Below are 25,064 nucleotides of genomic sequence, written 5' to 3' on the forward strand. Positions count from 1 at the left end.
GGCACTTTCAATATTCTCCTCCAACACCAAAACTCAAAAGCATCAATTCTTCTACGGTCTTCCTTATTCACTGTCCAGCTTTCGCATGCATATGAGGTTATTGAAAATACCATGGCTTGGGTCAGACGCACCTCAGTCCTCAATCTGACATTTTTACTCTTCAACACTTGAAAAAGGTCTTGTGCAGCAGATTTGCCTAATGCAATATGCCGTGTTATTTTTTTGACCGCTGCTTCCGTGAGTGTTGACAGTTGACCCAAGAAGAATCTACATTAGCCGAGTCTAATTTAGCATAGCTTCACTATATATAGGTTCAAGTGCATCTTTTGAATGAGAGTCAAAGAACTAAGAAGCTTCCAAAAGTTGCTTTCTGCCAGTATATAAAACTATTTTTTTTTCTGATACAAGCTATAAAAGCTTAAAACTTCTTTATTAAGTGGGCAACTTATCTACTTATTTTTTCAATAATTAATCTATTAACAATTTAACCATGAAGTCAAGTGACTTCTGAATTTTACTCCTAAATAACCAGGAAATAGAAAACTCCTAAAGGAGGATAAGATGACTAAGTACAGAGATAAGAGAAAACTATCATCATTTCTGGAGAATGCTAAGTACATTAATCATTTTCAATTATAAATTGTACATTTAAAAAACTACTTACTTATTGTATTTCCCCCCATAAACCTGATGGTAAAAATAGGTAATGCAAAATATTTATTTCTAGCAATTATATACAAGAACAAAAAACAACTTGACTATAGTATCTGCTCATATGAAAAAATTAGTCTTTATATATACTGAATTCTAAAAATATTAATCACTTAGTTAAATTTTAATCAAACCTAAAAATATGCAATCTGAGTTATATATGGAAAATTCAATAATACTCTTACCACAATAACATGTGTCACAGTAGACAGTGTACTATCTCCTGCCATCAATGTGCGAAGCAGTACTCCATTAGTGCAAAATGTCAGAAGTGTCTTTGGAGAAACCCTTTAAATAAAACAAAATAAAGTGGACAACTATAAATCTCTTATGTAATTAAAATATGGTCATATTAAAATGTTTGTCTTATAAGCACTTTAAGAAATCTAACTAATTTAATAGTTTATTGGTATATGAGTGGGATTCAAACAGTTCATGGGAAATGGAATTAAAAGATAATGGAATTTTTCCACAAACTTTTTGAGGCCTCCACCACACATGCTTTATTATAGCATGTTGTCATTGTTAAGTGCTGTCTAGTAGATTCCGACTCAAGCTGTAAATCTTTGCAGTAGCAGAAAGTCTCATCTTGTGGGCTCAAGACACCAACCTTGTGGTTCATGTTGTTGTTGTTGTTAAGTGCCTTTGAGTCGGTTCCGACCCATAACGACCCTGTACAGGGTTTCCGAGGGTGTAAATCCTTACGGGAGTAGAAAGCCTCATCTTTCTCCCGCGGAGCGGCTGGTAGTTTTGAACCACTGACCTTAAGGTTCGCAGCCCGATTCGTAACCACTACGCTACCATAGTACAGTGCTTATCCTACAGAGACACAATACTCCCCATTTTTAGCATATATAAGGTTTTTAGCACATATAATTACTGTTGCTGTTGTTAAGTACCATAAAGTCAGTTCCAAATCATCATGACCCTGTAAAGGGTTTACGAGTGACTGGTGCATTTGAACCACTAACCTTATGGTTCCCAGTCCAGCGTTTATCCTACAGCCACACCAAGACTCCATACCTGGCTACTGTTGTTTCTAGGTGCCGTCGAGTCGGTTCCGATCTACAGCGACCCTGTATAAGGTTTCTGAGGAGTGACTGGTGAGCTTGAACTACCAAAATTGCAGTTCAAATGGTTTTGCAGTCAGTCTGGCACATTAACCCATAGCGCTATTTGTTGTTAAGTACCATGGAGTCAGTTCCAATTCATAGCGCTACTAGCAGATGTAAAATATGTATTTTATGCCTGACAAACTCATAAATTTATTCAAGTAAAACCCACAAAAGCCAAAGTCTGTGAAAGGCAGAAACTTCTCTGAGAAGAAAAACTCAAATATTATTCTCAACTAAGTATTGTCCATGAAGGCCTGGTATGGTGCTGTGGGTTAATATGCCAGACTGCAAAGCCTATAAGGTCGGTGATTCAAGCTTACCAGCTGCTACTCTGAAACCCTATACAGGGTCATTATGGGTCAGAACTGACTCGACAGCACTTCATAACAACAAACAAGTATTCTCCACTAAGATGAGTAATAGAGAGGTTTTCCATCCTTTCTAAGTCAGAAAACTTGCAGAGCCCAAAAAATGAAGCAGTCCCGATGAACTCTGGCTCTCATAAATTTCACTGTTATTTCTAACTAGCTTTTATTAATTAAATCATCTATTTTGTGAAAGAACCTAAATAGATTATTTGTTTAAAAGAGACAAGTGATTTTTGCTTGGGGGGGAAATGTGCATCATAATTGAATGTTTACAGTTTAGTCTTGAATCATATCCGAACTATAGACAGCACAAGTAGATATTACTTATACAATAAAAACCCCAGAAAGTAAACCCGTTGCTATCATATAGATTCCAACTCACAGCAACCCCATGTTGTTGTTGTTGTTGTTGTTGTTGTTAAGTGCCATCAAGTTGGTTCCAACTTATAGTGACCCTGTATAGAGTTTCTGAGGAGCAGCTGGCAAGTTTGAACCACCGACCTTGTGATCCAGTGCATTATCCTGCAGCACCACACCAGGACTCCCAGCAACCCCATAGGACAGAGAAAAACTTGGTAAAAGGGTTACCAAGGCTGCAGATATTTACTGCCACATCTTCCTCCAGTGGAGCAGCTTGTGGGTTTGCACTGCTTACCTTTTAGGTAAGCAGGCGAACATATAACCGCTGGGCCACAAAGGCCTCCTTGTACCATAGCTAATAATAATGAACTTAGTCATGAATATTTATCGAGTGCTTGTTGTTGTTAAGTGCCGTCGAGTCGATTCCAACCCACAGCAACCCTGTATAGGGTTTCCAAGGAGCAGTTGGTGAGCTTGAACCACCGACTTTGCAGTTCAAATGACTTTGCAGTGTGATGCATTAGCCCACAGCGCAACACCAGGACTCTATTGAGTGCCTAGAATATAAAATTTCACATCAAACCTGTGTGCTTTTTTTAGCCTAATTTTATATGAAGAAACTGAAGCTCAAAAAGGTGAAGTAACTTGTACCAATCGTGAAGTTATAAAATAGGATTTTTATGTTCAGCCCAAGCTTTTAATTGTTCCATTATGCAAATACTCAATTACTTGTAACAATCACTTCCCCAGCTTCACAAATTTAAGTGGGTAAATGAACAAATGTCATTTTAGAACTCAAACTATATAAAATATATTTTCCTCTAAATGTTACTATCTTATTAAAACCTAAGAGTGTAGCTTTTGAGTTGTTGTTATGTGCCATTGAGTCTGTTCAGACTCAAAGTGAACCTATTTAGGGTTTCTAAGAAGTGACAATCCTGTAGCTAAAGGTCCAGTGCTTATCCCTACAGCAGGACTCTTCAGTGTAGAACTCTTCAAAAAGGAGAAAAACAAAAACTTATTTCCCTTACATTTTAATCATCCAATTTTCATATATTTGTTTGAAAAACTCAACAGTACAGACAATACCTGTATATCCTGATACTTGGAGCAAAATGATCATGTAACATTCCATTAAAAATAATGTCTATTTTTAAATATGAAATATAACTACTTAGTGTTTTCTAAACATGATAAAGGAAGCTACAGAAGGGCTATCTTTACCTGCTTTCTAATCGAATCTGATACCCAATTGTCTGGCCAATCCTTTCTCTTCTTTCTGCAGCAACTCTTTCAGCCACAGCAATTGCTGCCAATCGTCTTGGTTGAGTACAAAATATACGGCAGGGGATACCATTTTTGAAGCAATCATCTAAAAGAAACTGAGGAATCTGAAAGAAAGTTTTTAAGTATTGTAAGATGATATGACTGCATACTAGAAAACTCAGAAATAAATCCACTGAAAATTTTTTTAATTTTTGAAAAATTTTTATAATTTGTAATATGTAAAATATAAAATAATCCTAAGAAAATCAACAACTTTCATGCAACTGTTAATAATCAGCTAGAAAGTATAATTTACAAAGCTCTTGTTTACAACAAAAACTAAAATATAAAAAAATAAACTTGTTAAAAAATAGCTAAGGCTTACAAAGCAGCATAGTGTCTCTGTCAGGATAAGCACTGGACTGCTAGCCACAAGGTCAGCAGTTCAAGCCTGTCAGCTACTCTACAGGAGAAAGATGAAGCTTTCTGCTCACATAAAAATTTACAGCCTTAGACCTCCTCATTTCTTTCATTTGCTTTAGCATCTCTACCCTGGAGAGCAAGTTTCAGTGTCTCTTCTGACATCCATTTTGACCTTTTCCTTTCTTCTTGTCTTCTCAAAGACTTTTTGCTTTCTTCATGTATGATGTTCTTGATGTCATCCCACAACTCTTCTGGTCATCTGTCTTTAGTGTTTAATGTATCAAATCTGTTCTTCAGGTGATCTCTTAATTCAGGTCATATTTTGGCTCTCATAGACTTGTTTTCATTTACTTCAACTTCAGTTTGAATTTGCATGAGTAATTGATGATACGGAGCTTTTTCATCGTCTCTTTCCGCAACTTTAGTCAACTTGATTTCTGTGGATTTCATCTGGTTGAGGTCCATGTGTATAGTCGCCTCTTATGCTGTCTAAAGAAGGTATTTGAAATGAACAAATCATTGATTTTGCAGAATTCTATCATGCGTTCTCCAGCATCATTTCTATCACCAAGGCCCTATTTCCCAGCTACTGATCCTTTGCCTTTGCTCCCAACCTTTGCATTACAATCACCATCAATACATCTTGATTGCATGTTTGATCAATTTCAGATTAAAGAAGTTGGTAGAATTCTATTTCATCCTCACTGGCTTTAGTAGTTGGCGCATAAGTTTGAATAATAATGGCATTAACTGGGCTTCCTTGTAGGCACATGGATATTATCCTATCGCAATTACATTATTCTCAGGTTTTTAAATATGTTATTATTGATATTAAACCTGGTGTGGCATTTGGGTTAATGCACTGGACTGCAAGATTGGTTTGAACTGCAAGGTAGGCAGTTCAAGCTCACCAGCCACTCCTTGGAAACCTATCCAGGGTTGATATGAGTCGGAACCAACTCGAGGACACTTAACAGCAATTATAATCATTTTTATTATTGATGTTGCTTGCTGTTATAAACAATGCTGCAATGAATCAGCTTTGAAAAGGAGTTAATAAAGCTTACATGTCTTAGAATTACTGAGAGGTTTAAAAGAGATAATTCATATAAAAGTCCAGTCAAAAAAGAAACTATTATTGTTATTACTGATATTACAAAGAGGATCAGAAAATGATGTCACTCTGAGGACTATGGTGTACCTGATCTAGGCCATGGTCACCTTATATGCATGGGCAATGGAAAAGGAAGGTAGGAGAAGAACTAATGCATTTGAAATTTGGTGTTGACAAAGAATATTAACGATAGCATGGGCTATCATGGAAAAAGTATAGTCGAAAGCTCCTTATAAGAAAGGATGGCAAGTCTTCCTCTCACAAGTTTGGACATGCTGTCAGGATGAACCAGTCTGTGGGGAAGGACTTCATGCCTGGTTAAGTATAGGGTCATCAAAAGAGGAAGAACTTCAATGAGATGGACTGATCCAGTGACTGTAACAATGGGCTTGAGTGATTTTGACCATGAGGCAGGACCAGGCAGTTTCATTCTGTTGCACATAGGGTCACTTTGAGTCTCAACTTACTCAATGGATCTAACAACAACAACACCTATGAAATTGTTTTTAAAATGAGGTTGTTGTCATTGTTGTTAAATGCCGTCGAGTTGAGTCTGACCAATAGGGTTTCCAAGGAGAAGCTGGTGAGCTTCAACCACCAACCTAGCAGTTCAAAGGACTTTGCAGTCAGGTGCATTAGCATGAGATATCTCTCTAAATCTTACTATCTGTTAAACAAAAAGAACAAAATTTAAATATATATATATAATCCTATACTTGTTTAAAGAAAAATAAAAATACTTATGTCAAAGCTATAAAGAAAACAACCACTACCAAAAATAAAAACCTAGAAAAATAAATTCTAAGTTTCTGACTAATTTAAGGAAAGAAAAGGAGGCTGAAGAATAAGAATTTATTTACTTTCTATGTAGCATTTTGTTTAATGTTTGGATTTTACATACTGAACGTGAATTTAAAAAAGTAATTCAAACAGCACTGCAACTTACTAAATACCACTAAGTACAAGGTGGAACTAGTTAATGATATTGACTGTAAATTCTTTAAGTTTATATTTTATAAAATAGATAGTGGCAATTTTAATATAGCAATTTCAATGTAGCATTTTACTTTACTTCCTTGAACAAGTTACAATTATTTCTTAGGTTTAAACCCATTAGATCAATAGTTTCTTCTTGAAAAACAAAAAGTATATTGTTTAATTTTTAATTAAATTCTCAAGTATTTTTCACTACCTTATAAAATAATATACAAAGAGATTTCCAGCAAGATAGTGGTCTAGGCAGACATACTACACTGACCCTCTACAACAAAGATAATGAGAGACCAAATGAAACAGACACAGATGAAAATCCTGGAACACTGAACTTCAGAGGATAGGTCAGAGAAGTGGACCGAATACTTTCCGGGGAAGCTGAGTAGAGATGGAAAGAGAAGGAGGCTAATTGGTGAACAGCCACCCAGGCACTGCACAACCATTCTGAACTTTTGTGAGCAGCTTTGACGACAGAAGGTGGCCTGGCAAAGCAAATTCACACAGGCCATGGGAAATGAAACAGTAACCATCCCCATACAGCCCATTCACAACCAAACCCTCTGCAGCTCCACCTACTGGCCAAGAGTAAATACCACCCATATGCATGCAAAAGCTGGACAGTGAATAAGGAAGACTGTAGAAGAATTGATGACTTTGAATTACAGTGTTAGAGGAGAATATTGAAAGTGTCATGGGCTGCCAAAAGAACCAATAGATCTGTTTTGGAAGAAGTGCAGCCAAAATGCTCCTTAGAGGCCAAGATGGCCAAACTTTGTCTCATACTTTGGACATATTGTCAGGAGGGACCAGTCACTGGAGAAGGGTATCATGTTTGGTAAGGTGGAGGGTCAGAGGAAAAGAGGAAGACCCCCAATGAGATGGACTGGCCAAGTGGCAGCATTGATGGACTCAAGCGTGGCAACAATAGTGAGGTTGGCCCAAGGATCGGGCGTGTTTTGCTCTGCTGTGCACAAGGTCACTATAGGTCGGTACCGACTTGATGGCACCTAACAACAATATACCAACTGACCAAAAACAGACAGCAAGCAAATACCAGCCAAACCCACCCTAAACTCAGAAAAATGAAAGGTGAATGGAAAACAGTGTACACTTTGATTCTCTAACTACATTCACAGGAGACAGTTGGTAAGAACTTAAGAATGCATCAACACACAAACCATCAATTAAATACAAATACAAAAACACCACAATGTCCCAGATACACTAGACAATTTAGCTTGAACAAAGAAACAAGAGAGAATGATTCACACAAATGACCAACATACAGAGCCAGAAAATGTTTCTGAGGAAGAACAGATAACGGAACTAATTGAAAAAGAAATTCAAAAGAATGATATTTAGGTACTTACAATAGACTGACAAAGAGATCAAGGAAAGTAAGGAGAACACAGAAAAATTTTCAGAAGAATTCAGGAAAATACTACAAGAACAGACAAATGCAAATTTTAAAACAATATGAAACCTGCAATTAGAAGTTCAGACAATTAATAATACTAAGATTTCAGATTTGGACAATACATTGAAAGGGCAAAAGAGAAGATCTGAAGTAATGGAAGCCCGAATTAGTAAGCCTGAAATAAATTTCTCAATATTATTATCCTAGAATAACAATCAGGAAAAAAAACAATGAAAAAATCTGAAGAAAGCCTAAGAGTTACACGGGACACCATGAAGAGGAATAACTTATGGGTGATCAGAATTCAACAACAGGAAGAACAATAAAAGGCACATAGAAAATTCCCAAACAGTTGTTAGAAGAAACCTTCCCTAAATATCACAAAAGATGAGAAGATATGTATACAAGAAACCAAAGGAACCCCAAACAGGATAGATCCGAAAAGAAAATCACCAAGACACATCAAAACCAAACTTTCCAAAACCAAAGACAAAGAAAGAATTCCTGAGAGCAGCAACATATTAAGGAGAACCAATAAGACTAAGCTCTGATTTCTCAGCAGAAACCATTCAGGCAAGAAGGTTATGGGATGGCATATATAAAACTCCAGAAGAAAAAAATTATCAACTAAGAATCATATACCCAGCAAAGCTGTCCCTCAAACACAACAGTGAAATTAAGACATTTTCAAATAAGCAGAAAGTAAAGGAATCTGTAATACTCAGGATAACCTCACACACAAAAAAAAAAACAAACTAAAGGGTGTTCTATAGTCTAAGAACCAACAACAGCTGACAACAACATAATATTAACATGCATGGCAACACCACCCAGAACTCATTCCAGACATGCTGCTCTTGCTGTTGTTATTAAGCGCCACTGAGTTGGTTCTGACTAGTAGTAACCCTCTATAGAGTTTCCAAAAGCAGCTGTGGAGTTTGAACCACCAACCTTGCAGCAGTAGGGAACCAGAGATGTCAATTTATAATGAAGCCAACTACAAAGTAAAAATAGGGAATGGTGCAGATACAGAACTTACAAATGTAGATTTCAAGATAAAACAGATTGTTCTAAATGGGGGAAATGTTAATAAATTACAGTGTAATCTCAAAAAAACTTAATACACCTTCACATCAAAATAAAAGAGGAAAATCAGAAAAATTTAGTAAACATTAAAGAACAGAAATGAAAATAGAAAAACAAAGGGAATTCAGGACAGAAAATTATATGGAACAAAAAAACCAGGGGATGAACCTGGAGGATATTACTCTGAGTTAAATTAGTCAGTCACAAAAGGGAAAAGTATTTTGAGACCACTGTTGTAAAAAGTTGAGAAGGTTTTCTTGATTAAAAAAAAAAAAATTGTATGATGGTTAGAGGGACAAAGGGATGAAGGGAAAGTTATTCGATGTGTAACTAATGGTACATGGAAGGGAATGCAATCATTTATGACACAAAGTATACTATTTTTTTTTGTGTGTGTGGCTTTTTGTTTTTTTTTTAATGTTTTATTCTGAATAATGTGATAGTTTACACGGGAGAACATTAGTTTTACATTCATCCTATCGTATATCATTTCATTGCCATGGTTACAATCCCCTCCATGCATCATCCAAAGTATATTATTTGTTGGATGTAAAACTGATGATCTATTCTGCAAACCTTCACATAATTCACAATAAAAAGTTTTGGGTTTGTTTATTTGTTTTTAATTCAACACATAATGGTAAAAACCCACTGCAGTAGAGTAGATTCCAACTCACAATGACACTATAGGACAGAATAGAACTCTTATGTAGGGTGCTCGGAATTATAAATCTTTATGGAAGCAGCCAGCCTTATCTTCCTCCTACCGAATACCTGGTGGGTTTGAACCACTGACCTTGGGCTAGCATCCCAACACTTCACCCACTGTACCACCATGGCTTCTTAATTATGAAAGCAGACATGCATAATGCCAATATACAAATATCATTAGCAAAGACATTTAAGTAAAAACATATTTACTATATTTTATCAAAAATTCCATAATCTTTATTAAGCATAAATAAACAGCTACAGTTAGGGGCTAATGACAAAACTGGCAGTATGCCTTCAAGTTGGTTCCAACTCACAGCGACTCTGTATAGGGTTTCCAATGCTGCAAATCTTTATAGGAGCAGAAAGCCTCATCTTTCTCTTGCAAAGCATCTGGAGGTCTCAAACCAAACTGCTGACCTTGCAGTTAGCAGCCTAATATGTAATCCACTAGGGCTCCAATGGCAAAATTTACTCCAATATTAAAACAATTTTAACAATCTAAAATATGTGGATAAATTCTTTACAACTTTTTAAAATTAAACCTAATTATAAAAGAAAACTCATGTATATTGTTTTCATATATAATTTCATCATGTTTTTAATTACATAGTTTTACAGACTCACATTTTAGGGATTTCTTGTTGTTGTTAGGTGACATCAAGCTGATACCAACTCATAAAAATCCTACCCACAAGAGAATGAAAACACTGCCCAGTCCTGAGCCAACCTAACAATCATTGCTATGCCTGAGCCCATGGCTGCTGCCACTGTGCCTATATATTAGGTTTGGGGTCTTCTGTTTTTCTCGGAACCTCCACTTTACCAAGCATGAAATCCTTCTCCAATGGTTGGTCCCTCCTGATAATAAGTCACAAGTATGAGAGACGAAGTTTGGCCATCCTGGCTTCCAAGGAACACTCTGGCTGTACTTCTTTCAACATAGGTCTGTTCTTTTGGCAATACTTTTAATATTCTCTAACACCATAACTCAAAAGCATCAATTGTTCTACAGTTTTCCTACTTACGCATGCATATAAGGTTATTGAAAATACCATGGCTTGAGTCAGGTACACTTTAGTCCTCAAACTACTATCTCTGCTCTTGAGCACTTCAAAGAGGTTTTGTGCAGCAGATTTGCCTAATGCAATACACGCTGTTTAATTTCTTGACTGCTGCTTCCAAGCAAAATGAAGTCTTTGCAAAAGGAGAGAGTGTTTGATCTTGCAGTGCAGGAGCAGAGGACCCTGGGACCATCAAAAGAGATGCAGGACCCCATCCAGGGAAGTAGTGATGCCAGAGATGGAGGCAGAGATGATGATGTGGAGAGATGGAGCGGCTGGGAACTCTGGATTCAGGGAGGGAGAAGGGCTGTGTGCTGATGGCTGGGGGGCCAGGCTTGTGGGGTTGTGCTCCTTGGTTGTCTGAATAGTTATATATTCTGAGTGCTTTGGTATACATCCAAAAAAAAGTCCTTGACAACTTCAATCTTTTTTCCATTGATACGGATTTTGTTTACTGGTTCAGTGGTGAGAATTTTCATTTTCTTTACAATGAGTAGCAACCCATACCGAAAGCTGTGGTCTTTCATCTTCATCAATAAGTATTTTAAGTCCTCTTCACTTCCAGCAAGCAAGGTTGTAATCTTCATATCACAGGTTGTCAATGAGTCCTCCACCAATCCTGATACCACATTCTTCTTCATATAATCCAGCTTCTCAGATTATTTGCTCAGCATACAGACTGCACAAGTATGGTGAAAGAATACAACTCTGGTGCACACCTTCTCTTTATTTTGAAACATTCCCTGTTCCCTTGTTCTGTTCGAACAACCGCTTCTTGGTCTATGTACAGCTTCCTCATGAGCACAATTAGTGTTCTGGAATACTTATACTCATAATGTTGTCCACAGGTTGTCATGATCCACACATTAAACAGCCTTTGCTAGTCAATAAAGCACAGGTAAACATCTTTCTGGTATTCTCTGCTTTCAGCCAAGATCCATCTGAAATCAGCACTGACATTCCTGGTTCCTCAATAGGGATAGAAGAGTTATACTTCTGTAAAAATGGTTCAGTCCTACAATAAATGACTAGTGAAGTTTATGGTCAACCTCTCTCAGCACTTAAGTTATAACCAATATAACCACAAGGAATCTTAGCAATTGTAAAAAGTAAATTTATATGTCTATAAAAGAAAAGAAAATGTTCAATTATATTGGTTATCTGATCTGAATCTCTAACAAAAATAAGCCATTTTACTCTATTAATATGCTAAAAGTTATGGACTAAAATAAGGAAAAGTCATATACCAAGTTTTATTTACTTCCCATCTATCACCCTGTGAGGAAACTTTCTGATGATGAAATACTTTGATTCTAAACCTCCAAGTTACACCTGTCATATTAATTCTGTTCTAAAAGTCAATTTTGGAGTCTTGCTGTGGCGTTGCAGGTTAATACGCTAGAATGCAAAGTCAGTTGGTTCACTATGGGTTGGAACCTACTCGACAGCATTTAACAAACAACAACAAAGTCAATTTTATAATATATGTTATTAATATAACTTTTAATTTAGCTACTATGTGCAAAAATGGAGTTCTGGTAGCGTAGTGGTTACGAATTGGGCTGCTAACCTCAGGGTCAGCAATTCGAAACTACCAGTTGTTCTGCCGGAGAAGAATGAGGTTTTCTGCTCTAGTGAAGATTTATAGCCTCAGAAATCCTGTACACGGTCGCTATGAGTTGGAACCAACTCCACAGCACACAACAACAACTATGTGCAAAATACTTTAAGTACTTGTATATTATCTCTAAATACATGTGCAGTATATTTGATCTAAAACTACAAAATAGGGTAAAATAATTCTTTCTTATTCTATAAACATAAAAAAAAAAAAAAAAAACAAAGAAAAAAAAAAAAAAAAAAAAAAGAAACAAATGGTCAACACAGACACTGGCTACAACGACACTAACAAATTGTAGATTCAACTGTGATCACATAATTTTTAAATTAAGGAGCTCTGGTAGCGTAGTGGTTACGAATCGGGCTGTGAACCGCAAGGTCAGCAGGTCAGCAGTTCGAAACTACCAGCTGTTCTGCGGGAGAAAGATGAGGCTTTCTGCTCCCGTAAAGATTTACAGCCTCAGAAACCCTGTACAGGGTCACTGTGAGTTGGAACCGACTCCAAGGCACATAACCACCACATAAAGGCAAGAAGTGACTGGCTTACAAGCTTTCAAGAGGGAGCCTAGCTCCAGACGGGGCAGGGGACGGTAGAATCACCACTGAATGATTTCCAATCCATTGGGACCGGGCTGGCGAAAGGAAATGGGGATAAGACTCTTATGGTACAATAGTGAATAACTGCCATCAGGTCTGACTGTGAGACTAAGAAATATAGAGGTAGATGTTTTTTGACAAAAGGAAGAGTGTGATTGATTATGCAGCCCAGGAGCTGAGGTCCCTGGGACCATCAAGTGAGAACAATGGAGAGTGGGACCCTACCCAGAGAGACAGTGATGCCAGGGATGGAGACAGAGAAAATGACGCGGACAGCTAGAGCAGCTGGAGACACTCGGCTCTGGGTGGGAGAAGGGCTGTGAACTGGTGGCCGGTGGTGGGGTTTGGGGGGTGGGCCTGTGTGGTATATCTTTGGGGTTATATGATGATGCATGGAGGGGACTGTAAATCATTGCAATGAAATGAAATACGATACAAAAAAAGATAAAAAAACTTTTGCTAGGGATCAGGTCAAAAATCAATAAAACAACAACATATGTGGAAAAAAAAAAGAAACAAACCTGTGTGGTCTTTCCAGACCCAGTTTCTCCCACAATCAAAACTACTTTATTTTCTTTAATTATTTTCACAATTTCTTCTTGTTTCTCAAAAACAGGCAGAGATTGCCTGAAAGAATCAAATTCGGATTCTCCTCTTTTCACTGGGATCTGAGGTATACCATTGTTGAGTCGTCCACTTGTCTTGCTCATTTCCCGATTTTCTTTGAAAATAAACAAAAGAACAGCAAATTTATGATCAACATTGAAACAAGTACAAAAACAAAGAAACATAATTTTGAATTTTTTCAAATCATTGAAGCTAATTATTAATTCCTACTAAGTGTTTCTTCTCTACTCAGTCTAGATAAAGTTGGTAAGTACTGTCTTAAAATCTATTGCACGCCTAAACTTCATATTCTTAGAGAACATGTTACAGATTTCAGTATCAACTGAAAGGCTAATTTCTCGATAGCATTTCTGGTCCATGGTGTTAAAAATGTACAAAAATTAAATATTCAATAGCCATTAAAATTATTTTATGTCCTAAAACAATTTTCAGGTGTGCTACAAATTTCCATCAATAATGCACAGAAAATTAACATTTTATAGCATGATACACAATATGCCCAATATGCCCTAAATACATACAATATGTAAACACATTGTTGTTAAGTGCCACTGAGTCTGTTCTGACTCATAGTGACCCTGTATAGGCTTTCCAAGGAGTAGCTGGTGAGTTTGAACCTCTAACTTTGTGATTCAAACTGACCTTGTGGTCCAGTGCTTATTCCTCAGTGTTTATAGCTGTACACGTAAGATCATGTGATCAAACAGAAAAATATTTGTAAATACAAGGCCATAATGAATACTTTTCTAATTGAACATGTAAGCATAGATCAGTATTCCTAACAACCTTTTTAGTTGCCTATTTTAAAAAAAAAAGAACTTTCAAATTTTCTAAACATTCAATTAAGCAGGTAGGGAAGAAAAGCTAGAACCCCAATTCAAAATCTTAATTGTTAGTGTGCCATGGCACTATAATATAGGAAAGTCCATGTTGTATAGTCAAATATCAGTAATGCAGCTTACTGGCTGTTGTGAGTGGACTTGAATAAATTATTTAATTACTTCAGGGCCCTAGTTTCTTCACCTATGAAACAGGGGAAACTCTTACCTTCCAAAGGTTGCTATGAGGTACTGAATAATAAAGTGCTAGTGTCTAACACAGAATAATTAATTGCTCAATAAATGGTATCTACTAGTATGCTATTTAAAAACTTGTTCAAACCCCACAATGTGCCTTAATACTATATTCTTTTCATATTTTTCTTAACTGATAGTCACTTCTTATAATCTCTATTCAAATTAAGAAATCTTATTTCATTTTAGTTTTTAATAAAAGTAGTCATCAAAATAATAGGATAAGCAAGGAAGAGCCCCCAAGGAAATACATACCAGCTTCAACTGCAAACACATTTCCTCTTTCAGTTTTAGGCAGAAGTTCAGTGCGCTCTTTATTGGTGACAGGAAATCTTTGAATTAGGCTCCTAACAGCATGTTTTGTATTATGAGTCAAATGACAAGACATCATTGCATGAGCTGTTTCGGATCCATCTTTCTTCTTCACAGTTAGGTATCTATTTGCTCCCTTTCTAAATATTAATAGAAATCAATCATTTACTGCACATCGTCAACTTGGTATATAAGATGTAAGCCTACTCAGAAAATTTAATTCAAGCAAAGTATTTTTTTAAAAATCAAGAATGCTTTTGAAATGAAAGACTGACAGTCCCTTAAAAAAAAAAAAAAATCAATAAAGAGGTGGTTTCTAAAGTAGCCACTTTTCATTTACAATTTCAAAATGCTACAAATCCTATTTTGGATCAACAAAAAAAAAAGCCGTAACCATAAGTATTAGGAGCTCTGGTAGGCGTAGTGGTGGTTACAAGTAGGGCTGCTAACCTCAAGGTCAGCAGTTTGAAATTCCCAGGTGTTCTGGGAAAGAAAGACGAGGCTTTCTGCTCCTGTAAAGATTTACAGCCTCGGAAACCATCTATGCAGGGTCGTTATGAGTCAAACCAACTCCACGGCACACCACCACCCATAATATTAAAGTTTGCCCCTACCAGGCTTCATAGTAGATAACATATGTTAACATCCCCAGTTAACATATGCTGAGAAGCATACAGAAGGAGAAAGCCAACCTGAATAACACAATCTAAAAATAGCAGTGAAAAAAACTACAGTTCAATGTTAATAATAATACATCCCATTGAATGTTTCCACAGTATTCTGGTAATGTCACACTCCCATGAAGATCTGTTGAGAGCCAAATTTAGTGGTTGGACTGAAGAAAAGCATAGATCAGCATTCCTAACAAACTTTTTAGATGTCTATTTGTTTAAAAAAGAACTTTCAAAATATTTTAGTAACTGTTGCTGTTATTAGGTGCCATCGAGTCAGTACCGACTCACAACAACCTTATGCACAGCAGAATGAAACACTGGCCGATCCTGGGCCAACCTCACTATTGTTGCCCACTATTGTTGCCACTCTTGTTATTAAGTGGCATCAAATCAGTTCCAACTCATAGTGACCCTGGATAGGGTTTCCAAAGAGCAGCTGGTGAGTTTGAACCACCAACCTTTTGATTCTAACTGACCTTGCATTCCATTGCTTATCCTACAGCACCACACCAGAGAAATATTTGTTTCTTCAACTAGCCCAGGACTGACTGTGCCTTTTATATACTGTTATCACACAAAAATTCCTCAAATGTATTTTGGCTGATTTAATAATAAATGTCTATAACCCACTAGTATAGTACTGGTAAAGGGTTCAGGACCTGAAGGAACATGTTGTTATTGTGTTGAGTTGGTTCTGACTCACAGTGATCTATATAGGATTTCTGAAGAGTAGTTAGCAGTCTAGTACTTATCCTATAGAGATAAACCAGGACCCCATTCATTACATATTCAATATTAGACTAATTACATATTAAGGAGCTCTGGTAGCGTAGTGGTTACAAGTCAGACTGCTAATCTCAAGGTCAGCAGTTCGAATATACCAGTTGTTCTGCAGGTGAAAGATGAGGCTTTTTGGTCCCATAAAGATTTACAGCCTTGGAAACCCTATGCAGGGTTGCTATGAGTCAGAACTAACACCACCAATTACATATTAAATTTTTACTTTAATAACTATATTAATGTTTTTACTATCTAAATCTTCTAAATGAGATCTTCCATTTATCAAGATTTTTAATTTCTGAAAATTTATTACAGAATCCTCCTTGCAAACTTTCTATGGTATCATCTATTCCTTAACAAGTGTGATAGAGTTAGGTGTCAACTTGGCTGGGCTAGGTTCTCAGTGGTTTGGCAGGTTGCTGTTGTTAAGTGCCATCGAGCCCCAACCCACACAGACCCTGTATAGGGTTTCTGAGGAGCAGGTTTGGCAAGTTGTTATTGTTGTTAAGTGCTGTCGAGTGGCCTCTGACCCATAGCGACCCTGTATAGGGTTTCCAGGAGCAGCTGGTGAGCTTGAACTGCCAACCTTGCAGTTCAAACGGCTTTGCAGCCTGGTGAATTAATCCACAGTGCCACAGCAGGACTCCAGGTTTGGCAAGTAAGAGGAGGTTTGGCAGATAGGAGGTAGTAAATATCCACGATGAGACCTAATATAATTCAATCACACCTGATGTGATCCGTCTTGATCTGATATAATTATCACTTCTCTGTTGTTAATGAGATCAGATGCAATCTACAGGATTAAAATCAACGTAGGAGTAAGAAGCGAACAGAGGAGGAGAGACCCACTACCACTAAGAAAGAAGTTTCTAATGGAGTTTGTCCTTTGGACCTGGGGTCCCTGAACTGTGAAGCTCCTAGAATCAGAGGAAGACTGATGTCAAAACACAAGGAAAACTCCAAGGGCTGCTGTGCCTACAATGCTGAAAGGAGACAAGGACTATTGTCAAGAGCCCATGCTCTGAATTCAGACGTCTAGTTTCCTAAATTGAGAGAGAATAAATGTGTTTGTTAAAGTGATTCACTTGTGGTTATTTCTGTTATAGCAGCAGGGGATAACTAAGTCAAGTGCCTATTGTACTATTTTTCACTTAAATGATGCCATAGGGATCAAATAATTAAAATAATTATAACCATTTTCTAATAATAGTGTTTTTGTTAGGTTTCATCAAGTCAGCTCCTACTCATAGTGATCCTATGAACAACAAAATGAAATGCTGCCCAGTCTGTCCATCCTCACAACTGTTATGCATGTGCCCATTGTTGTTCCCACTGTGCCAATCCATCTAGCTGGGGAGCTTCCTCTTTTTAGCTGACCCTCTATTTTATTCAACATAATGCATTTTTCCAGGGACTGATCCCTCTTGACAACACATCCAAAGCATGTGAGACAGTTTCACCATCCTAGATTCTAAGAAGAATTCTGATTGTACTTCTAAAACAGATTTGTTTGTTCTTCTGACAGTCCTTAGTACTTTCACCAACACCAAAATTCAAATGCATCAATTCTTCTCCCCTAGTCCCTATTCATTAATCCAGCTTTCAGATGCATATGAGGTGACTGAAAAATACCATAGCTTGAGTCTGGTGTACCTAATCTTCAAAGTGACATCTTAGCTCTTTAACACTTGAAATAGGTCTTGTGCAGTAGTAGATTTGAGCAATGCAATACATCTTCAGATTTCTTGACTGGTACCTCCCTGAACTTTATTGTAGACTCAAGTAAAATGAAATCCTTTTAGGTTGTATCTTGAGTCAAGATTCAGTATGGTTTTCTCCATTTACCTCATGTTGTGTATGGGTCCAGTTGTGAGGATTTTTGTTTTTCATTAAAGTGTAATCCATATTGAAGGCTGGAATGCTTCAGGTTCTCTTCAATTTCAGTATGCAAGGTTATGTCATCTACATGGTTCTAGTTTAATGAATGACCCTTCCTCCCATTTATAGCTCTTGTTCTTCTTATTTGCTCCACGCTGTCTTGTTGATGTTGTTGTTATGTGCCATGGAGTCAGTTCCGACTCATAGTGACCCTTGTACAGGGTTTCCGAGGCTGTAAATCTTTAAGGGAGCAAAAAGCCTCATCTTTCTCCCGCAGAACAGCTGGTAGTTTCGAACTGCTTACCTTGTGGTTTGCAGCCTGATTCGTAACCACTACGCTACCAGAGATCCACACTTACAGTCTGAAATCTAAAGGCCCAAAGCCAATGTTCTGACCCCATCTTCAAGCCTCAATGTCAAATTCCACCTTGAGTACCTGACACAATTCTGACACAAGTCTGATGTGCCCATCAATGTCCATCAAAATTAAAATTCCAGGAGAGCAGAAAGCAGTATTTGGCACTCAAGAAAAGTAAAACTTCACAGGGGCTCAAGAAAAGGGACTGAAGATCTCAGCTCAGGTAGCTCCTGCTCTTAAATTAACAAAGCCATGTAGAGGAAAGGCAGTTATCCATTACCTTTTCCTTTCTCCTAGCCAGCAGATCTGTGCAGACCCCACCACCACCACCACTCCTGTTTCTGAAACACTCTATCACAATCAGGATGTGTCTCTAATCTAATGAAAAAGAATAACAGTCATGAGAATTTGAAGTGTTTAGCATTATCTATGAAAGCCAAGTTACCTCTAGTGATGATTTTTTAACCTTTAGATAATGTTTGTTTGCAATGCTCTACAGACTCAGACAGAGACTGTTCCTAATGACATATCTGTCCCTTTACCCACCTTTGTTTCCTTTGCTGAACAATACTTTTCACTACTATTTTCAATAGCTTCATATGCATGTGGAAGTTGGACAATGACTAAAGAAGCCATAGAAGAATTGATGCATTTGAGTTATGGCGTTGGAAAAGAATATTAAAAGTGCCATGGATTGCTATAAGAACAAACAATTCTGTGTTGGAAGAAGTACAACCAGAATGTTCCTTCGAAGTCAGAAGGGTGAGACTTCATCTATCATAATTCAGACACATTATCAAGAGAGAACAGTCCCTAGAAAAGGATATCATCCTATGTAAATGGAGGGTCAATGAAAAAGAAGAAGACCCCTCAATGAGATGGACTGACACAGTGACAGTAGCAATGGGCTCAAATTAACAATGACTGTGAGGACGGTGCAGAACTGAACAGTGTTTCGTTCTGTTGTGCATTAAGGTTCCTATGAGTTGGAATCAACTTGATGGCACCTAACAATAACTTTAGGAGCAGCCAGGGTTTCATTCTGTGGTACAGAGGGTCGCTATGACTCGATGCCACCTAACAACAACAATAATTCTATAACTTTCCCCTAGGAAGCATGCAGACTGAATTAAGTGTGGTGAAAGAATACAATCCTCACATACACCTTTCCTGATTTTAAACCATTCTGTATCCTTTTGCTCTGTTCGAACAACTACCTCTTGGTCTATTAACAGTTTCCGCATCCATAGTTTGTTAATAGTCATGCAGTCAAATGCCTTTGTATAGTCAATAGAACACAAGTAAACATCTTTCTTGTGTTGTCTGCTTTCAGTCAAGATCTGACTTTAGCAATGATATCCCTCATTCCACATCTTCTTCTGAATCCGACTTCAACTTCTGGCAGTACCCTTTGTCAATGTGCTACTGCAACCATTTGTTTGTTTTTTAATTATCTTACGCAAATTTTACTTAAAAGTGTGACATTAATAATTGTTGTTAAGTGCAATCGAATTGGTTCCAACTCATAGCAGCCTTATGCACAACAGAACAAAACACTGCCCAGTCCTGAGTCAACCTCACAATTATGTTACACTTGAGCCCACTGCTGTTCACATCTGTTCAGCCTGTGCGCCTATCCATGTATCTACTCGTAGATCACTATTATTTCAGGATCGTTTATATATTGGCATTTACCTTTCTTCCCTTTAACACTTACACTCTTCCCTAGGTTTTCCTCTGTCTTCATCATTCTTCTGCCAACTTTCCTCTTACATATTTCCTTCCCCTTCTCCCAGTTAACAGTGTTTCCCCTCTAGCCAAGGCATTACTTCCCCCACCTTCCCTCCCACCTCTGATAAATATCAAAAGAATGTTTCCTGTAGTGTGAAAACCATTTTTTGACTTTTTACAATAGTGTTCTCACATAATACTTGTTCTTTTGTGATTGATAACTTCACTCAGCACAATGCCCTCTAGATTCATCCATGTTATAAGAAGTTTGGCAGATTCACTGTTATTCTTTAACACTGCATTGTTTAAGCTCTGGGCTGCTAACTGCAAGTTTGGAGGTTCACACTTACTGACTCTCAATGGCACTTAACAACAACATTACACATTGTATTTATATACCAAAGTTTATTTATGCATTCTTCCACTGATGGGCATTTAGCTTCTTCCATCCTCTGAAATTTCCTTCATTATGCACTATTTTTCCTATTGTTGTTAGGCATCCTTGAGACAATTCCAACCTGTAGCAACCCAAAACACAGCAGAGTAAAACATGGCCTATTCCTGTGCCATCCTCAAAATTGCTGCTACACTTGAGCTCATAAAATCCTTTAATATTGTAAGTTGAGGCCTGATTGTTTTCCTTCAGTTCTTTCAGCTTGAGAAATGTTGTGTATGTTCTTCCCTTTTTGTTTTTTTAATCCAAGTCCCTGCACATTTCATGATAATATTCAAACTTTGTCTTCTTGAGCAGCCCTTTAAAATTTTCTGTTCAGTTCTTTTTATTTCATCATTTCTTTCATTCACTTAAGCTACTCTACAATTAAGAGCAAGCTTCAGTCTCTTCAGATATCCACTTTGTTCTTGTCTTTTTTTCCTATCTTATTAATGATCTTTTGCTTTCTTTATATCTGATGTTCCTGATGTCATCCCACAACTCCTCTGGTCTTGTCAGTCATGTTCAATGAGTCAAATTTGTTCTTGAGATGATCTATAAATTCAGGTGGGATATACTCAAAGTTGTATTTTAGCTCTTTGTGGACTTGTTTTAAAATTTTTTAGCTTCAGCCTAAACTGGTATATGAGTAATTGAAGGTTTGTCCCATAGTCTTCCTGGTTTGTTTTGGCTGATGATATTGAGCTTCTCCATTGTCTCTTCCCAGAGGGTATGTTCAATTTGATTCCTGTGTATTCCACCTGAGAAGGTCTACATGTATAGTCACATTTATGTTGTTGAAAAATAGCTATTTGCAATAAAGAAGTTGTTCTTGCAAAATTCTATCATGAAACATCCAGCATCATTTCTACTACCAAGGCCTTATATTCTAATTGATCCTTCTTAGCTTCCAACTTTCTTATTCTAATCACCAGTAATTATCCTTGATTGCATAATGTTTGATCAATTTCAGACTAAGTTAGTAGAATTCTTCAATTTTATCATCACTGGCTTTAGTAGTTCGTTCATAAATTTGAGTAATAGTGGTATTACTTGGTCTTCCTTGTAGATGTATCCTAACACAGGCTGCATTGTACTTAAAAGATACTAACTTTTTTTTTTTACAAAGAATAAAGACTAAATGAACATTTTCATCAAAACATGATCGATTATAAAATTAATCAAAATCAAACTAAATTCAATTCTTTAGAAGATGCAGAGCAAAATCCAACAGACATGGCTTCACGTTGAAGATAGCAAAAGGGAAAAATTGATAAAAATTATACAGCATCACACATGAAGACTGAAAACTATTTTTACTAACCTTACAAGACATCCAAACTACAAAATATCAAAATTAGTGAACAGAAAACTGCATCCACACTTCCAGTCTCTACCACATCCACCAGGAGACAGGTGGCAAGTATATAAGAGCAAAGCAGCATACAATCATCAATTAAATATAAACACGACACAATGTCTCAGAGAAAACAGACAATTATAGCTTACAAAAAAACAAAACAGAATGCTTCAAAAAAGGTGATCAAAATACAGAGCTAGAAAATATAATAACAGAAATTATATCAGAAATACTTGAAAAGTAATTTTTTAAAATGATTTAGGATCTTACATTCCAGGAACAGAGGACCCTAGGACCATGAAGGGAGAAGAGCATGAGTGGAATGTGGGACCCTATCCAGAGAAGCAGCAGCACCAGAGATGGAGGCAGAGATGATGACATGGAGAGAGAGAGCAATTGAGGACTCCAGACACATGGAAAGAGAAAGGCTGTGTGCTGGTGGCCAGTAGGCAGGCTTGCAGAATGTGCCCTTCATTTTTTTTAAATGATTATATATCCCTGAGTGTTTTTGTGTACATCAAAAAAACAAAAAACTGAGGGAATAGAAGTAAATACTGCTGAATGGTAATGCACAGAGGGGATTGTAATCATTGCAATGATACAAAATATGACAGGATGAGTGCAAAACTGATGTTTTCCCATGTACACTATCACTCAATGCACAATAAACACTTTTTAAATTTTTTTTTTCTTTTAATTGAACATTGTTTTAACAAAAATGCCTGCAAAAGGACTAATCCAGAAAAGGTAATTGATTATTGTGTAATTTCTTATGAATTTTCATTGACTTTAAATTTTTAATTGATTAATAAAAGGAAGTAAGACACAAAGTACTGACATGCTTCATTTCACAAAGTTACAATATAATTTTCCAATACATAATTACAACTAACTATATTTTCTTTTGAAAAATATATTATGAAATAATCTTAGATCCCATTCATTCAATTTATAACTAGGTTCTGCTTGTTTTTAAATAAAGACTTTAAAATTTTTTTTAAAAAATGATTATTTATGTACCTTCAACAGACTGAGAGAATGACAAAACTACAGATGAAATCAAAGAAAACACAAACAAAACTTTAGAAGAATTCAAGAAACAAACTGAAAAATAATTTTAAAACTTAGAACCATACAAAAACAGCAATAAAAAAATCCAGAGGATTAATACTAAGACTTCAGAGACAGAATTGAATTAAAGGTCAAATTGCTGAGCTGGAAAACAAATCTCTCAATATTCATCTTCTACAAATACAATCAGTAAAAATAATTTTTAAAATCTTAAGAAAGCCTAAGACTAATGTGGGGCACTATTAAGAGAAATAACTTACGTGTGATTGGGAATCCAGTCAGGAAGAGATGGGGGGAAAAAACACACACACACACATAATTGTCAAACAGTTGTTGGAAGACAACGTTCCTAACATCATGAAAGACAAGAAGACTGCCACTCAAGCTGAATGAACTCTGAACAAGACAGACCCCAAAAGAAAATCACCAAGACATAATCAAACTTATCAAAGCCAAAGAGAAGGAAAACATCCTGAAAACAGTTCAGTAAAAAACAAAACATTACCTACAAAGGAGTACTAATAAGACTAAGCAAAAAACATACAGGCAAGGAAATGGAATGATATGGACAAATCTCTGAAAGGAAAGTATTGCCATCCGAAAACCATACACCCATTAAAACTGTCCACCAAATATGATGGCAAAATGAAGACATTATCAGATAAACAGATTCTTTTAATAAAAGAATTTGTAAAAAGCAGACAAACCTTACAAAATTACTAAAAGGAACTCAATAGACGAAGAACCAACAACAGCAGACAATAACCTAAAACTAACACATATGACATTATGACTTAAAATTCAACCCAGATACAGAAGAATTCAAAGTAAAACAAACCTGGTTGGTGGTTATGTGCTGTGGAGTCGGTTCTGACTCATAGCGACCCTGTACAGGGTTTCCAAGGCTATAAATCTTTACAGGAGCAGAAAGCCTTATCTTTCTCCTGCAGAACAGCCGGTAGTTTCGAACTGCTGACCTAGAGGTTTGCAGCCCGATTCGTAACCACTACACTACCATAATTTCTTAAAACAAACCTACAAGGCTGAAAATAGGGAACTAGAGATACCAGTTGCAACCACAACAATAAAATTAATTAAAATGAGGGAATAATGTAGTTACAGCACTTGCAAATGAAGAAGAAATCAAGCAGGTTTCAAGAAAAAAATAAATAAATAAATCTACCTCTAACCCTAAAACTAAACCAAGACTTACCCTTGGACCAACCCTTACCCCTAATACTAACCCTAGTCCTAACCACAACTCTAACATTAAACAAAGTCCTAGGCTTCGCCTAGACCTAGCCACGGTCCTAACCCTAACTCTTACTCCTAATTCTCCCCTACAAAATAAAATTTAAAAAGTGGGGAAAAAAAAAATCTTAACTAAAATGAAAATATTAACCCTTTTATTTATTATGTTTAAGAAATCAGGCCTTCAATGTTTAGGGATGTAACCAAAGCTAGAGAATACAACTGTGAAAGACTGAAATTGAATCCAGGTTTCCTGATTATTTCCTCCACATCATGTTGCCTCTAAAATAAGTACTAAGGAACCATAATATCACACACAAAAGAAAGATAACTGAAAAATTAACTCATGAAGCCCATGCAAAGTAGAGGGCCAGAGAAATTCAATGAGATAAGCTGATATAACAGCTGCAACAATGGACTCAAACACACGAACAATCACACAGATGGCAAAGACCAGGCAATATTTAATAATGCTGTATATTAAAAGGTCAACTCATTGGCAACAACAAAAAACATCAATCAAGGCCATGAATTTAACACTGGAGGGTTTTAAAAAAAGTCCACAAATGAACAGGGAAGTCCATGAAATATAAGTGAGATACAAATTCTCAATAAATGAAAATAATTAAAGAATTGAGAAGTACATTCACAGTAATCAGTTACTGTTGTTG

General features: G+C 36.7%; 1 protein-coding gene across 1 annotated transcript in view; it reads right to left on the bottom strand.

Annotated features, from left to right (window-relative positions):
• The window catches only part of LOC102821983 (probable ATP-dependent RNA helicase YTHDC2-like), a 131,131-nt gene that overhangs the window by 100,618 nt on the left and 5,449 nt on the right, over window positions 1–25,064 (bottom strand). The window contains exons 3-6 of the mRNA XM_006870539.1: window positions 14,801–14,997; window positions 13,367–13,566; window positions 3,779–3,945; window positions 897–999 (exon numbers count right to left, since the gene is read on the bottom strand). Of these exons, the coding sequence (XP_006870601.1) occupies window positions 897–999; window positions 3,779–3,945; window positions 13,367–13,566; window positions 14,801–14,997 (667 nt within the window). The remainder of the gene's footprint in view (window positions 1–896; window positions 1,000–3,778; window positions 3,946–13,366; window positions 13,567–14,800; window positions 14,998–25,064) is intronic.

The sequence above is a fragment of the Chrysochloris asiatica genome, unplaced genomic scaffold, assembly GCF_000296735.1.
Source record: "Chrysochloris asiatica unplaced genomic scaffold, ChrAsi1.0 scaffold00143, whole genome shotgun sequence".
Taxonomy (NCBI): domain Eukaryota; kingdom Metazoa; phylum Chordata; class Mammalia; order Afrosoricida; family Chrysochloridae; genus Chrysochloris; species Chrysochloris asiatica.